The 15,916-nt window shown below is 51.5% G+C and overlaps 1 protein-coding gene across 1 annotated transcript in view; it reads right to left on the minus strand.

Annotated features, from left to right (window-relative positions):
• Window positions 1-664: 664 nt before the first annotated feature.
• KIAA1755 (KIAA1755 ortholog) overlaps window positions 665-15,916 on the minus strand; it is a 38,402-nt gene continuing 23,150 nt past the window's right edge. The window contains exons 4-15 of the mRNA XM_077832476.1: window positions 14,174-15,602; window positions 13,857-14,051; window positions 12,509-12,632; window positions 10,246-10,339; window positions 9,556-9,642; window positions 7,675-7,791; window positions 6,851-6,949; window positions 5,572-5,720; window positions 3,715-3,853; window positions 3,215-3,334; window positions 2,257-2,448; window positions 665-1,720 (exon numbers count right to left, since the gene is read on the minus strand). Coding sequence (XP_077688602.1) covers window positions 665-1,720; window positions 2,257-2,448; window positions 3,215-3,334; window positions 3,715-3,853; window positions 5,572-5,720; window positions 6,851-6,949; window positions 7,675-7,791; window positions 9,556-9,642; window positions 10,246-10,339; window positions 12,509-12,632; window positions 13,857-14,051; window positions 14,174-15,602 — 3,801 coding nt within the window. The remainder of the gene's footprint in view (window positions 1,721-2,256; window positions 2,449-3,214; window positions 3,335-3,714; window positions 3,854-5,571; window positions 5,721-6,850; window positions 6,950-7,674; window positions 7,792-9,555; window positions 9,643-10,245; window positions 10,340-12,508; window positions 12,633-13,856; window positions 14,052-14,173; window positions 15,603-15,916) is intronic.

The following is a 15,916-nucleotide window of genomic DNA, read 5'->3' on the forward strand; positions in this document are numbered from 1 at the left end:
TTGGGAGGAGGAAGGAGGGATTTGGTGATAGCTCTGTTGTGGTAACAATTTACACTCCGAGGCCTGGCAGCTCTGGTCAGGGGAAGATTCAGCAGTGAGGAACATCCTATAGTGAGATGCATGATCAGTGCAGGTTTCAGAGTAGCAGCCGTGTTAATCTGTATTCGCAAAAAGAACAGGAGGACTTGTGGCACCTTAGAGACTAACCAATTTATTTGAGCATAAGCTTTCGTGAGCTACAGCTCACTTCATCGGATGCTTATGCTCAGATAAATTGGTTAGTCTCCAAGGTGCCACAAGTACTCCTTTTCTTTTTACCAGGAGAACGTTACTGTTAACTCAACCAGTACCCTTCACTTACCCAGCTGGATGCCTTTCATAGGAGGACCACAAAGCACTTCAAGATTATTAACTGAGCCTCACAACTCTCCGTGAGGTAGGTAAGTATTGTTATCCCCATTTTGCAGATGGGTAGAACTTAGGCACAGAGGAGTGAAGTAACCTGCCTAAGGCCAAGAAATGAGTCAATGGCAAGGTAAGGAGTAGAGCCCAGTAGGTCTGATGCCCAGTCGTGTGCTCTGACCACTAGACAGCACATCCACTCCGTGGCCAAAGTTGCCAGGACTGGAAAGACAAAGCCAACCTAGTTTTGAAAGAGCTGGTTTTACTCAGCATCTGCTTTTGCATGGCTATTTGTGTGGTGGTTTTCCAGATATATGATTCCCAGGGGCTTTCCCAGAGGCCCGGACAGTCTAGGACTCACGAGTTCCATGGGCAAAAGGAGACTGGTTGTTGAAGGGTCTTGGGCCGAGTTCTGTGCCTCTGTATCTTCAGACGAAAAGCTGCCATGCCTGGATACCTGGAAATATTGGGCTGCTTCCGGCACCTTACCCCAGTGCTGCTGAGCACCTGTGCTGGGGGCTGAGCAAGGCACATCACCCAGGGACTCGCTCGCGCTGTCCTGAGGAAACTGGCCACTGTCTGGGCAGCAGGCTTGTGATGGAAGAGTCAGAGGTGGCTTCTGAGGGGGTGCCACTTGGAGGCTTCCTAAGGCCTCCGTGCTGGGATTCGGAGCCGGGACTTCTCTCTGTTCAAGATCAGCTCCACTTGCAGCACTCAGGGGAGACTCTTCAGCTGCTATTGAGGCTTGATAAGTACATCTGCTCTCCTGCACATCCTTGCAGTCCAAGGATTCCTGCTGAGAACACCTGGGGTCCCTGGGATCTATGTCTAGGTCAGAGTCTGTGGGCAGATGTGGTTTTAATTCTATCTCACTCCTTGCTTTGCATCCTGATTCTTGAACTTGTGTCTTGCTTTCTGCTGATGCTTGGGCAGGGTTGGAAGCTGCTTTGCAAACATGAGGAACTTTACCTTGGACTCTGGGGCCTGATTTAGTAGCAGCTGAGCTGAAAGAATCTTCCTCCCCACTACAGTCTGGCTCAACACTTTGGGCCTCCTTGAATTTTTCCAGTATCTCCTCAAGGATCTGCCTGGTTTCTTGACACTTCTGCCATGCCTTGTTCCATACCTCTAGTCCTTTGCAGCTGTGCATGGTGTAGGCTTGTACCTTCATCTCCTGGAACCTCTCTGCTGAAAACTCCACAGATAGCTTCTGTAATGATTTCTCTAGGCATTGTAGGGCCTCCCGACTTGCTGGCTGTCCCTCTCCAAGCTTCACACAAGTCACGTGAATTTTGCAGTCAAGGTTAAGCAATGTTATCTAGAAAACAGAGCAATAGTTTTTTGTTTTTTTTTTGTCACTCATCTAGTACCTGCTGTCTCTCCTCCCCCAGGATCCCGCTTGCTGCTGGTGCAAGAACCTTCTCTTATACCTTCAGCCAACTGCAACCTCCTTCCCATGCTCTCCATCTAGTGAACTTTTCTCTCTCTCTCCAAACCTCATTTCCCACTTGCTTATTTATTCCTCTGTAACGTCTCTCATCCCCTGTTCTGCTGCAGCCCCTCCACACCAACTTCCTTCTGGAGTCCTACAGAAACTCCATCATAATCACCTTGAGTTTCTTCACTAGTTTGTCTCTACCAGTGTCAGGAGAGCACATCCTCTAGGGAGAGCCGAGGCTGGGGGGCGCTCCGTTTCCTTGCTATGCAATCAGCACTGGGGGCCTCAAACTATTTCACTGCTCATACATTTCACACTCTACCCTACAGATTCCCATCTCCTGGCTGAAAGCAATGTTGTCTAGTTCCAGTTTGCTGCAGAGTAACAATATGGAGCAGTTAGCTTAGCATAGTCACCTTGTCACAGAACCTGCAGAGACTGAGCAGAGTTTCCAGCTCAGCCTGCTGCCTCTCCAAGTTCGTGTAGAAACTCCTCAGTTTGGCCTGCACGGTACCTCTGGCTGCCTCGAAGGCTTGTGCCTCTGGGAACATGGAGCCTTGGAACTCAGCAGCTTCCTTACATAGCACAAGTCCTTTGTTGTAGTGAGCCTAAGGGAGGATACAAGGAAAACTATATATTCCTAAACAGGCTCGGCTGTCTTTATCCTGGGGGCCTTGTTTGCTGAGGGCCAGGAGCTCTGCAGCTGGAAGATTTCAGCAACAAAGTCAGAGGAATGTTCTCCATTTGGGCACAAACATGTCTGGGTGTGCAAGGAAGCAGAAGAGAATCATTCTGTCTTGGGAGGAAATAAGAGTGGAGGGTCTCATTCTACACTCCCCATGCCTTGACATCATTTAATTCAGTGCATTGCATGGGGCTTCTTATTTGGGTTGATTAAACAGAAGCCTCAGGCTCCACAGAACCCTCTCCTGGACTTCCCCATAGCACTGGACCCCCCCTTGGAACGGAATGACTGCCCTCCAGAGCTGGAGGCTGGGAGACGGATGAGGAGGCAGGAGTGTTAGGGGTCGGAGCCCATACATGATCCAGAAGTATAAGGATTGTCTCACATTTGGGACTAGGGCTGTGCAACACTGGGAACCTCCTTGCAAAAATTTGACCTGACAATTAAATGTTGATCATACTAGCCCTTTAGATGGGCCCATTATTGCTCAAACAGTCAAAAATGGCATTTTCTGCAGATCTGTAACAATATTGGGCCATTTGTAACAAAATTGCAGTGAAATGTGAGAAGCTCTAATTCTGGTTCATTCTGAGTATCTGGCAAAGAGCCCTAGCAAGGACCATGTTCCAGACACAGACAATATAGCTATAGCCAGGACACAGGTTACAGAAAAGCATCCTCAAACGTACTGTAGACTGAATAAAGAATTCCTTAAACTGCTGGTAGGATCTCTCTGGGCTGTCCGGGCTCCATTCCTCAGTGCTCAGCTCATGGAGCCGAGAATCTCCTTCATCAATCCAGCAAGTGAGCTATGAGAAGAAATATATAGGATTTCCATGAGATCTCAGTTATTTAACAGCTGCCACTTCCCTGGGAATTTCCCCTCCTTCCCTTGGGTCATCCAGATTTCACAGAATTCGTGAACGTATTTTTCCTAGTAACCTAGTGATTAAAATCAGGGCTTCAAGAAAATCTTGTTGTTCTCCATGTTCCCTTGATATCAGTGGCCCACGCTATAAGCAGAGAAGTTTATTTGCTTCACTCAACTCAGAGCTGAAGCAAAAAAATCTTTTGCTCTGTCACTTAGTGACTGGGTCCTGGATTCGATGAATGAGATTCAGCAAATGTTGCCATGGTATCCAAGGTGCAACTGTCCTTTCCGGCAGCATGTCTTGGGGAAAGCACTCACCTTGCTGAATTCTGCCTCAAACTCCTGGATCTTTCGGAGAAACTCCAGGCGCTCCAGGCAGCTGTTGGATTTCATCACCAAAGTGTGAACTTCTTCTTCCACTTGGTTGTAGAAGCCCATGGCTGAGTCCATGCTGTTCCTTAAGAACAAAAAGGGTGATAAGTATATCTGGCCCGTCTCTGTTCACCTACAACATATCAGCCGCTGGTGTGCAGAAGACCATCCACCCCTCCTAGAATTAGAGCTGTTCCCTTCTGATTCCTGGTAAAGAAACCAACAGAGGGAGTCCTCTGAGCATCACAATCCCTTCAATGGGCACAGGGGAACCCTAGCCTTTGTCCGTGTGCTCCCTGGAGCTGGGTTCTAGGTATGACCCTGATGCACACTGTTGGGAGCTGAGAAAGACCATGTGCAAAGATTGCTCTGCTTATTAGCACAGTGGCACTGAAGGATGGCATGTGCGGAATGGAAGAGCCGCAGTCCTGTTCCTCCGCACTGTAGCCCAGCTTGGGAGCCAGAGCGGAGGTCGCAGAGGGGCTGTAACTTGTAGGTGATGCTTTGCCACAAGCTGAGCCATGCTGCAAATGTTTCCAATCCCATTAACACACGAGGGGACTCACTGGATTTGTACCTGTCCAGAAAACCTCATTGTATTGCTCTGTGTGGGAGCAGTTTGTGCCCACAGACTGGCCGGCCCTGGGGCAAGGTACATGTTACTCTCCAGGTGTTTGGAGCCTGAATAGCTGCAGGTGTAATGTCAGGTGATTGCACATGTCCAGCCATCTCCCAGTTACACTGAGCAGGTTGGAGTTGGATGCTGGATACCAGAGGGAGGGATGGCGCTTGCCAACTCCGCTCTCTATTACCTTGGAAATATCCTTCACCCCACCTGACTCTGTCACAGCCTGTGCGCGAAAGCGAGGCAGAGGAGCTCAGACAAAGGAGTGGGGGAAGAGTGGCATGAACTGAGGGAGAAGGAAACTGGCAGGTTTTGTGGCGGGCGGCTGGCTGAAATCAATGTGATAGCAGGAGAGTGGGTTTGTGTGTGGGGGGGGGCAGGGGTGAGAAAACCTGGATTTGTGCTGGAAATGGCCCAACTTGATTATCATACACATTGTAAGGAGAGTAATCACTTTAGATAAGCTATTACCAGCAGGAGAGTGGGGTAGGAGGAGGTATTTTTTCATGCTTTGTGTGTATATAAAAAGATCTTCTAAACTTTCCACAGTATGCATCTGATGAAGTGAGCTGTAGCTCACGAAAGCTTATGCTCAAATAAATGGGTTAGTCTCTAAGGTGCCACAAGTCCTCCTGTTCTTTTTGCGAATACAGACTAACACGGCTGTTACTCTGAAACCTGTGATATTATTGGGAAGCAGTGCCATCTAGCAGCCACACTAGAAAATAAAATGAAGTAACATTGGATGACATCTGTTTATAGTTGCATCGAATTGAGCTCTGCAGGGGACACGAGCTCCTCTTCTTCCTAGTGACACGTGCAAACATTCTCCAGCAAAGCCCAGGGAGAAAATCCTCACCCTGCTCAAGAGAACGGTCCATGGCCGCCTACCAGGCCTGGGCTGAAAGGGGCAGTGGAACTACTCCTGGGAGCTTGGGCCTGAAGGCTTGGTGGGAGCTGGCAGAGCTAGGCCTGGGGAAGCGGGTGGTGGGGGGAACACCTTGAAGGGCTGGCGAGAAGCCTGTGCTGGAGGGTAATATGCTGCATTGTCCCCAGAGGAGCAGGGGATCTGCAAGTGCAGCCAATGCCAAAGGCACAAGCATCCTGAAGTCAGTAGGGTGAGAGCTCGGTGCTCAGTGTCCCTCTTCTGGGACAGGGATGGCTCCAGTCCTCCATACCTGACGTCCGGTGAGAAGCTAAGCCGGGATGCCTCCTTCCTCAGCCTGGCCAGCGTGGCCCCACCCTCTCTCTGCAAGCTGACCAGCTGCACGTTGCTGAGCACTGCCTTCATCAGCTCCCTGTACCTCTCCATGCACTCGGCTGCCTCCTGCCCAAGGATCAGAGACACACACGCTTGTCACTGGGATTGCCCTGCCCTTTGCCCCATCACCCTCTGAATCAACAGCACCAAGTTGGCGGTCAGGGGCGAAGGTAAGAGAGGGGACACAGCCTGAGGTCAGAAAAGGCCAAGGGCACTTGATTTTACCCTGGGACAAAATGGAGTTAAATGCCACGTGCCATGGGAAACACACATTGTCCTGCAAATAGAGCCCTGGAGGAGCTATCTGAGTCACCGACTGCCTAGGTCAGTTGTGGAAGCGCCTTCACTGGAGGGTTTCGAAAGGAGGCTGGAGCCGTCTGTCTTGGAGGGTTTAGACACAAGTCCTGCATCATGGCAGGGGGTTAGACTAGAGGATCCTTGAGGTTCCTTCTAACCCTACGGTTCTGTGGTCCCTTGGCCAGGGGATCCCAAAGTGCGTTCTGGGCATGAGACAGTAACAAACTCAACGCAGAGATCACTCATCCACCACTGACTGCAGCCACCTTTGGGGTGCAACATGGCAGCTGTCTGTGTCCACTGGGACCTGCACAGGGGCTTCAGGCAGGCACTTCGGAATGATATGGACTGGAATTTGACAGGGCACTAGAGATCACGCTCCTCCTCTTGCAGACCTTCCCTGGGAATCTGCAGTGACCACAAGTAATCAGGGTGTTGGTGTTAAGTCTTAGCCAATAAACAGCATCTTCAGCAGAACAGTGCATCGCACCTTGCCAGGTCTCCAGCTCCAGTACAGATTCACTGTGACTGCTGCATGCGGTTCCTTGCAGTCCGAGCAGTGACACAGCCTGGCCTGATGCAGCTTGTGGGCTGTGCCAGCAGAAAAGCACAAGGCTGGCTTAAAAATTGTTTTGCAATATAATAATTGCTTCTGTGCTCTTAAATACTGATTATGAAGCAAGCAAAAGCTGGGGGAGAGATTCACTGCTGCTTTTGATCAAATGCACCTAGAGAGTTCCTCTGGCTCTCCCGGTGGGCAGGAATTGCCCAGGGCCGGATTGCCATTGGGCAGCAGGAGATGATGGGCAGCACAATGCACATACTGATGTTTGGGGGGGTAACTGCGCCCAGAGCTGGTTGCAGGCTGTCCTGTTGGAACTCGGCACCATGGCTGTTACCTGCACATCCTCTGGGAAGTCGCCCTTCTCCAGTTCCTGGATGGAGCTCTGCAGTAGCTTGGAGGCTTGCTTGAGATCAGCCACAAAGGGATGTAGCTTCTACGAGGAAGGAAACACAAGTGGGTTGGCCTGTCCTGGGCCAGGAGGACTGACGGATGGATGGCAAAACAGGCTTAGGGTAGAGAGGGGGAAAAGGTTTAGATTGGATGGATGTATAAACAGCTGGACAGTAGTTTAATGGCTGATAGGGAAACAATCGGGTGGAAATATGGATGAATAGCAATGCAGCCAATAAGCAGGGTGGGAAGGTTAATTGCAGAGAGACATTGTAGATAATAAATTTCTAAGCAGAACTGAGGTAGCTATTGATATTTAGCTAAAGTTCTGGGCCTTCTTGTTAATTTCTTGAATTTATGTGTAATACACATGAAAACCACTGCTTGCTTCCGGGCATCCCATGGGAATTCTCAGTCTCTCTCTCTCTCTCTCTCTGTCTCTCTCTCACACACACACACAGTTTCTCTCTCTCTCTCACACACACACACACACAATTTTTGTGATACATTGAAACATGGATGTACTTATTGGGCTGCAACCAGTTGGCGTAACCTGCAGCCAAATTCACTCTCCCTGCAGTCGGGTGTTATTGCAGTACCAGTAGCCTGTGCATTCTCGTACATTGTCTTCCTGCATTACCAAGGTACCAGGGATTTGCCAGTGATCTTCACTTTCAGTTTTATGCCCCAAGAGAAGCAAGTCCCTTGCTGAGGGACAAGGGCTCCAGCAAACACAAGGAGAAAGCTAAAGGCCATGATAATAGACACCTGGAAGAATTGAACCCACTCGCCGTGGCTGTAAGGGAAAGTACCATCCAAGTCTGGTGTCAGCTGGGTGCTGTCGACATATCGGCCCAGAGCTCTGAGGGAAGTCAGCACCTCCACCTGCAGGAGGGAGGGACACCGCTTGTAAATACGATGGTGAGCTCTTACAGGGGCATGTAAGCAGTGATGAGCTGCCAGAAGCTCAAGAACCGGTTCCTTCACTCGCTCCGGGTCTTGGGCGGCACTTCGGCGGCACGTCCTTCAGTCCCTCCGGGTCTTGGGCAGCACTGAAGGACCTGCCGCCGAAATGCCGCCGAAGACCCGGAGTGAGTGAAGGACGCGCTGCCGAAGTGCCGCCGAAGGCTCGGAATGCCGCCGGGTCAGTAAAAATTCACATGGGAGCCTCCCCAGCCGAGAGCTCAGGCGGGATGGACAGGACGGTCCCGTGGGCCACATCCTGTCCGTCCCGCCTGAGCTTCCCCAGCCCTTTAACAACCGGTTCTAAACCGGCTTCAAAATTTAACAACCGGTTTGCGCGAAGCGGCTCCATCCCACCACTGCCTGTGAGAGTGGTGGGTAAGAGTCTGGTTTGGCAAGGCTTCCCCAAGGGGATCCTGAAGCCTTTGGGCATGAAAATCCCTCTCTCCTTCTCCAAATGATCCCTGCTGCCTGAATCTGCAAAATGGGGCTGGAAGAGTCAGAAGGAGAGGCTGCTGGCTGAGACTCCCAGCTGTCCGCTCCTGCCTGGCTAGGCTGTAAATCCTGAATCCCACATGCAATGTGCTGGCTCGTTGCGCGCAGCTGTGTCTCCCTCTAGCGAGCAGAACTGCCTGCTAGTTACTGGCAGCAAATGAGTCAGTTCCTCTGTTGGCTCAAGAGGTAGAGGGGCTTGTTTCATCCTGGTTTCATCCCCATGCAAGACCCTGGGGTCTGTGTGCAGCTGTGGTTTCTTACACTCGGTCTTTATTCAGACAAACACTCACTGAGTACAGACCTCAGGGTGTTGCCCACTGGGGACTCGACCCAAAGCCCATTGAAGTGGCTTCAACAGGCTTTGCATGGGGCCTGGTGAGAAAAGCTGCTGGCCCTAGCATTTTAGCAGTTCTGGTTCCTTCCCGAGACCCTGACCCCAGCGCTGGCTCAGAAAAGTCACTATCTCTAACTGAAGCTCCCTGGGGCTCTGTGGTTTTCGAATGCACAGCAGAATGCTGGCATTTTAGTAAATCTGCCAGGACAGCCAAGCTGGGTAATCGAACTCATTAATATTTCACATTATATTAATTAAACAGAGCAGCATTAAAAGAATAATAAACCCTTTCAAGTTCTGAGTTATTATGCTAATACCCGTGTCCAGCGTGTGGAAGTAATTGGGAAAGTACTCGGCTTCCCCTGAGTGGCTGCAGTCCATTACTGCCGTCAAACAATGCGAGGGCGGCAAGAATTACCAGCCTGGGAGACAGACAATAGGATAAAGGCCCCACAGACAGAGAGAAGGGCACCTCTCCCTGCTCCTCATCCGAGACAGGGTCCAGGTATTTCATAACGAGAGGGAGGACTGTGCACCTGGGCAGGCTCTACTGACGATGGCATGGGAATAGTGGAACCTGAGCTCTGGCAACACGACCAGGGCAGACACACAGACAGAGAGAATCCATCTAGCCACTGCTCTTGCCGGCACAGATGGAGCCCTGGTGAGCTAGGCCAAGGTGGAGATGAGGTGGGGGAGCACGTCGGTCCAGCTCCATCCCCCTGACTGCAGAGACGAGGGAGGAAAGGAAGGGACCATCCATCAATACAGACTCTGTTCTCCTTGCACGAGAAGGTGCAAATAGTATAGAGACGAGGCTAGGGAGCAGCTGCTGAAAACGCTGCTCCAGCCCTCACCTGCATTCCAGGTAACTTCTCCAGGTGCGCAGCCACCTCCTTCTCTGCCAACAGCAACACAGCATGGACGGAGGCAGGTGAAGATCTCTGCAGGGGAGGGCAGAGTAAATGTCACTCCTGGCAATACGCAGGACATCCTCTGCTTACTCTGCACGTAACGAGAATTGTCGTGGCAACTCTGAGACCAGACAACCAGGAAATTGCTAGCATGTAGCAGCACAGCATCGACCTCGCAGACGGCTGGGGGCCGGATGCATTGATGGGCCCCGGGAGATCGGTAACTGGGACTGTGGAGGAGGAGCCTGGGCAGGTGTCCCAGGGGGAGCAGGGGCTACGCAGTGTTCCCTAGACAAATATATTCCACTCCAACAGAGGGTAACTGAGACCTGCCTGAATAAATGATCTTGGGGATGCTTAGGGCAAAGAGTGTGGATGAGATCAAAATCTTGGCCTCAAGGCATTGTAGACAAAGGGACTGTCAAAGGATCAGCTCTAGGCCAGCAGGGACCTGCTCACAGGTCCCCACCCAACGCAATACACTCCAGAGGAAATTCGAGAGGTGCTTTAGGGACAACACTGCCGAACTTTACTGATTAGCTGGACAGAAGATCTCACCCACCCAAGCCGACTGTGCTTACCTGGGCCCCCTTATCCCGCTAAGCTCACCACTGAACAGAGACCAGCGTGTACCTGGACTGATCTGAATGCCGTGTGCAGGGTCGTGGAGGGAGGCTGTCTCCTGGCATCCACCACAATGGTCAGCCCTCTGTCCCTTGTTTCCCTCCTGGAGAACGAAATAAACCACAGTGAGCTCTGACTGGAGGAAGAAAACGGCATTAGTTAAGAGTGGCAGACCCTCAGCAGCTGATTTGGGGTTTCCCCATCCCCGCTGGAGAGGAAATGCCCCCCTTTCCTGAAGGCACCGTCCTGGGGTCTGGGGTCCTGCACTGCAGCGGGGAGCGAATCTTCCAGCTCAGGCAGACAGACTCATGCTAGCAGAGCTCGTGCTAGAGCGCCAACCAGAGCAATGCGGGCAGTGGAGGCATCAGCTTGGGCGCCCAGCCCGACTCACCCCTCGCCATCAGAGCCCAAGCGTCAGCCCACACCGGAACCTCTGTATTTCTGGTTTTAGCGCGCTCACTCGAGCCCGCCCGCTTGGGTCTGTCTGCCAGGCTGGGAGCTCGCTGGTCACTTCCGGCCTCAGTGTAGATGTGCGCCCGCTGATGTCTGGTGAGGGAAACTCTAAGGGCCTCCTTTCCCCTGAGAGCTGCTGTCCCACTCCCTTCTCCCCCACACTTCAAGTTGGCACCTCTGTCCTCGCCCTCCCAGCCATGCAGTAAGTCAGCGCCCGCGTGAGAGCCCAGACTGAGGCCAAGAGGGAACGTGAATTCTTCAAAGCTACTTCAAACCAACCAACAGGAGGTGCTGTGGCCCATCTCCCCACCCTTCTCCATTCCAGACCAAAGCTGAGGGAGATACCTGCTGGATTTAATGGTTCTGAACCCTTGAATACATGGCTTGGATTACCCCAGGCCTTCTCCTGCATGGAGACAGTGAACAGTTCATCACTTCACACCTACCCCTCTAGGGGTTATTTTACCATCAGTAGCGTAGGTGGCTTTGGGAGTGGCGGGGGTGTGCATGTTTCTCTCGCAAACAGGGAAGGGCTGGAGCAATCCGAAGACCCCAGAAGCAGAGCCTGATTTACCAGTTAAGTCAAGGTTTCAGTGTACTGTAGAACTCTAATTTTCTCTTCTGTGAGGAGTAGGTGGCCTTGCCTATGGCTGGCCCTGGTTTCTAGCCTTGAGTACTTCACTCTCATGCACAATGGCTAATGACATTGACAAAGAGGCACGTGGTGTGTACATTATCCTCTGAATTAGTTACATATTTCAGTGACTCTTCCTGGGATTGTGTCTCAGGCTGAAACCCTGGGACATGAACATAAACTGTTCCCTTTCCTCCGGAAGATCTTCGGGGCATTTGGCCCTGGCCAACCTTCTCCCCCGTGGCAAGAGCCCCACCTCTGCTCTCTCTCTCTCTCTCTCTGCCTGCTCCCCTCAGAAATGCCTGCACACCCCCAACATCACACACGCTATTTATCTTCACATCCCACAGCAGCCATGGGATTTTGAAGGATGGGTGGAAAGAACGTCTGAACTACCAATGCAATGTCCAACGTGCTCCAGTAGGGGGCAGTGGTACACATTCCAGCACGTGGCGGGTGGAATCCATGCAGCTACACACAGAGGGTTAAAAGCCCCCAAACCACCACAGTGAGCAGTTCCAGAAATAATGCCTTTCACAATAATTGACTGGGCCCCCAGAGAGTTGCCAGCAGCCTAGAGCCACCTGACTCCCTTTTGCCAGGCAGCAGGATGGGGACACAAAGCAGGCAAAGGACAGAGTATGGATGTCCAGCTCCCAGGCAGAACCCGCCCCCTAAACTCCATATTCCCCAAATTCCATTAACCCGTGTTTACCCTCGACTATGCTGCCGCCTGAAAGGAATTGGAATGGGGCATGCAAGCCTCCGTACATGGCAGGAAGGGGTTAATGGACTGCTGGAGGCCTAGTCAGCCAAACTGAGATACCTGGAACAGAAGTCTGGCTTCCAGGGTAAAAGGCAGAGCCCTGCTCAGCTGCGGGGAGCAGGCAGAGAAAGAGCAGAGGCTGGAGAAGGCTGGTCAGGGCCTGGGGCCTAGCAGATCTTCCCAAGGAAAAGACAGAATTTAAATTCACGTTGTTCCCTCCTTGTTTTGGAATTGGCGTGCCCTGCAAGGGGTAGAACTGTAAGGGACCTGCTGCAACCCAGAAGGTGTTGGAGGCTGGGCAGAGCAGAGGAAGACTGGCTGGGACACTGAGGCTGAATGGCTGCTGCGCCGGGCGGTGCTCTGCTAGGGTTATGCTATAACATGGGTGTTGTGGGAAGGGTGCTGTGTTCTCCCCTTACCTGGGGATGGAGCAGAGGTAAAGGAGGAGCTGGGCTACCTCTCTGGTGGAGCACCAGGTGGCTTCCCATGCTCTGCTGCTCGTGGTCACCTGGATCAGGGCCCTGCCAAGCTTATCTGTGCTCCCTGCAGCCAGGAAAAATCAAACGTTGCGTTACCAGTTCACAGTACTGCCCAAGCCCCTGTGTTCAGGAGACCCCCAAAGACATCAGATTTTTCAAAAACAAAGGTTGGGCTCTTTTATTTGCCTTCTCTTTTTGAGCCTTTAAGAGTCACATTTTCAAGCTGTTTTCTCTCTGCAACCATGAAGGCTAGAGACATGCTTTTTCTTAAAAACAAAACAAAACAAAGCAGCATTTCAACCTATTCCATGATTCCAGGAATTGAGGCTTCAAGGAAAACACCAAGTATCGGGAGACTTGGCAATGTTATGTTTGCTGTGGAGTGGGAGACCACAGAGAATCCAAATGTCATCTACTGCATGCTCCCTTGAACTGCTCCATCCCACGACCACATGGTTTCCCTGAAAGCCCTTAGGGACTGCTGCTTGCATGGTACTGCACCTCCAGTATGTCTCCTGGGGGACTTCATGGAACAGCTGCGGCAAATACTATTGGCCTAAACTCCCGCATGACCTAAGAGAGGTTTTTTGCAGGAGTGGGTGGGTGAAATTCTGTGGCCTGCATTGTGCAGGAGGTCAGACTAGATGATCATAATGGTCCCTTCTGACCTAAATATCTATGAATCTATGACCTCACTTTCACCTTGATGACTGCTAACGCCTCAGGTTCCCACCTGGTCTGAGTAGCTGGCGTGGAGGATCTTGTCAGAGGGTCTGGAGGAATGAGTGCAGTGTTGGGAGCTCTAATTCTGGCTCTGGGGGGCTTTCATCTGTGTCTCAGTGTTCTCATCTGTGAAATGGGGGGAGAATGTTTCCCTGCCTACCTGGGGGGCTCTGCCGTGCCTTCAGGAGATAAGAACAGGTTGGGAAAAGTCTGGGTTTTCCCTACAGCATTTTTTGTTTCTGTCAGAAATGTTCAAGTTTTCATTGTAAATCTCCCGCCCTCCCCTTCTCCCCCTCCAAATATTCAGTTAAAAATTAGTTCTCAGCCACTTCAAAAAAATTTCAGCTGACCCGGCAAATAATTTTAGTTCTATTGAAATGACCAGCTGAAATTTGTGCCATTTTGGTGCTTTCCATTTTGCAACAAAAACCCTAAAAAATGTAGGCCGTGGGACATTCCCTGCGGAAATTTTCACTTTGACCACAAAAAGCTTTCATTGAAAAAAACATTTTGAATGAAGAAAAGTGAGTAGGTCTAATCATGATCCTATCACTGAGTTCAGTACCTGGCAAACAAGCTACGCCCGAGCGCAAGAGCTCAACGCAGAGATCCTGCCATTGGGGTGGCCGTTGAGGGCTGGACTCTGCAGCCAGTGGCTCCTCGGCAGGAGAGCTCAGGGTGGCGGCACAAAGACCATTCTTACAGTTGGTGTCTTGGAGAGAGTTGATGTCGAAGAGAGACGCATCCATCTGATCGGCACCTGGCCAGGAAAACAGATCAAAGATGTGGCAGACTTCTTAGTGGAAAGGAGGCAAAGCTTGCACAACTTACTACCACGATTGCTTTATACCTAGTATTGTACAACCCTCTATTGGCTATTACCTTTCCCAGCCGGCTTAGCTCTGTTCATCCTGGGAGAGTAAATAGCTGACATCCTTTTCCGAGGCCCTTCATGTTGGCTGGTACCAGACAAACTGTCCCCTGGGGATGCTGGTTGTCGTTGGCCTTTGAAGAAGGAGAATTTGTGGCTGACAGGGGGAGACTGTGGCCGAGGGAGGTTTCTCATTGCACCAGCAGGAGACTTGAGAAGCTTTAAGTATCCCTGCTTTGTCACCTCCTCGGCTTTCGTTTCCTGAGTCGCTACCTTCTGAAGACAGCCAGAGAGGAGTCTGGGAGCGGCTGCCTGGCCTGGCCTCCGTCTGGGGTGAGCTGGACTCTCTGGAGCTGTGCTTGCCGAAGGGAATTCCGGTTTGGGCACATCAGACTCCTCCAATATGGCTGCCATCAGCCCAGAGCCAAAGCTCACAGGGTTCTGAAGGGCGGCCACGTAGGACTCACGGTATCGACACCTCGGCCCATGGAATTTTGGGTCTCTGTTCAGTTTTCTCCTCAGACACGGTGTGCAGGGACCCTCCTCTGAGCTCTGCCCTTTCCCACAGGTCCATTTTTCTGCTTCTGACTCTCTGTTCACCCTTGGAAGCCGTGATTTACGCTCTGATGGCACCTTTATTGCTCTAGAAGGTCTAGGTTGCTCAGCAGATGGTTCTGACCTGGCCAGAAGATCCAGCTTCATTTCTTCAGAAAACTCCAGCAGGTCGACGTAGTCACCGTCCAGGTCCTGGCTGATGATATCGCACAGGCTTGGCACAACGAACACACTGGGCTTCTTCCACAATCCTGCTTGATCCACCTTGATGAGTCCTGGATATTTGCCCTGGCTGGCCCTCCAGGGAACATCTTTGCCCTGGCTGGCCCTCCAGGGAACATCTTTGCCGTCTTGGACGTTACCCATGCTGTTACCATGTGGCACCTGAGCATCAGTCATGCAAAAAGACATTGTGCAGCTCTGTGATGCTGGCTCTACCATCCCTTCAGAGCTGCCCAGGTCCAGTGCATGTGCTGGAAGGGACACTCCGACCTGGGTGGGACTTGGTGCTGCTTTGGGTTTGCTGACGAATTCTGGCGTGGCTATCTTACTCCAAGGCACAGGGGCAATTCCCTTTTCTGTGGCTACCAGGCAGGTGTGCAGAGGTGCTCTCTCCAGGTCTCGGTTGATTTCCTCCAGCCACTCCTTGGTGAATAGCAGCGTGTAGGAGGATTCAGGAACTGTTCTTTCTTCCACAGTGCGCAAGTCCTGAGAGAGGCACTTTACAGTGATGCAGGCAGATTGCTCTCCGTAGGGCTCTGCTTGGAGGTAGAAGTCTCCTGGGCGTAGTAAGAGGGGGTTGAGTGGTGCAAGGTGAATGACCACTTTCTCGTGAAGACACAAGGGCCAGCCTTCATGGAGAAAGATGCAGTTAAAGTAAGGCGCCTAAGAGAAGAAAAAACCACTATGTTAATGAAATGGTATCTGGCCAGCTTAATGTGGCCTAGTGGATGGAGCGCCGGACAGGGAATCAGGAGATGGTTCTCCCACAGGCCTGCCGGGTGATCTTGGGCAAGCCACTACCCTCCCCTGGCCTCAGTTTCCCTATCTGTAAAGTGGGGATAATGAGCCTGTTCTCCTTTGTAAAGTGTTTTGATACTGATGAAGAGCTGTGTAAGAGCTCAGGATTATTATGATTATATGGCCTTTGTTCCACTGTCTGCGAGAACCTTGCAACCCGTACTGGACGATTTGTCCCA

This window comes from Eretmochelys imbricata, chromosome 13 (assembly GCF_965152235.1).
Source record: "Eretmochelys imbricata isolate rEreImb1 chromosome 13, rEreImb1.hap1, whole genome shotgun sequence".
In the NCBI taxonomy this organism is placed as follows: domain Eukaryota; kingdom Metazoa; phylum Chordata; order Testudines; family Cheloniidae; genus Eretmochelys; species Eretmochelys imbricata.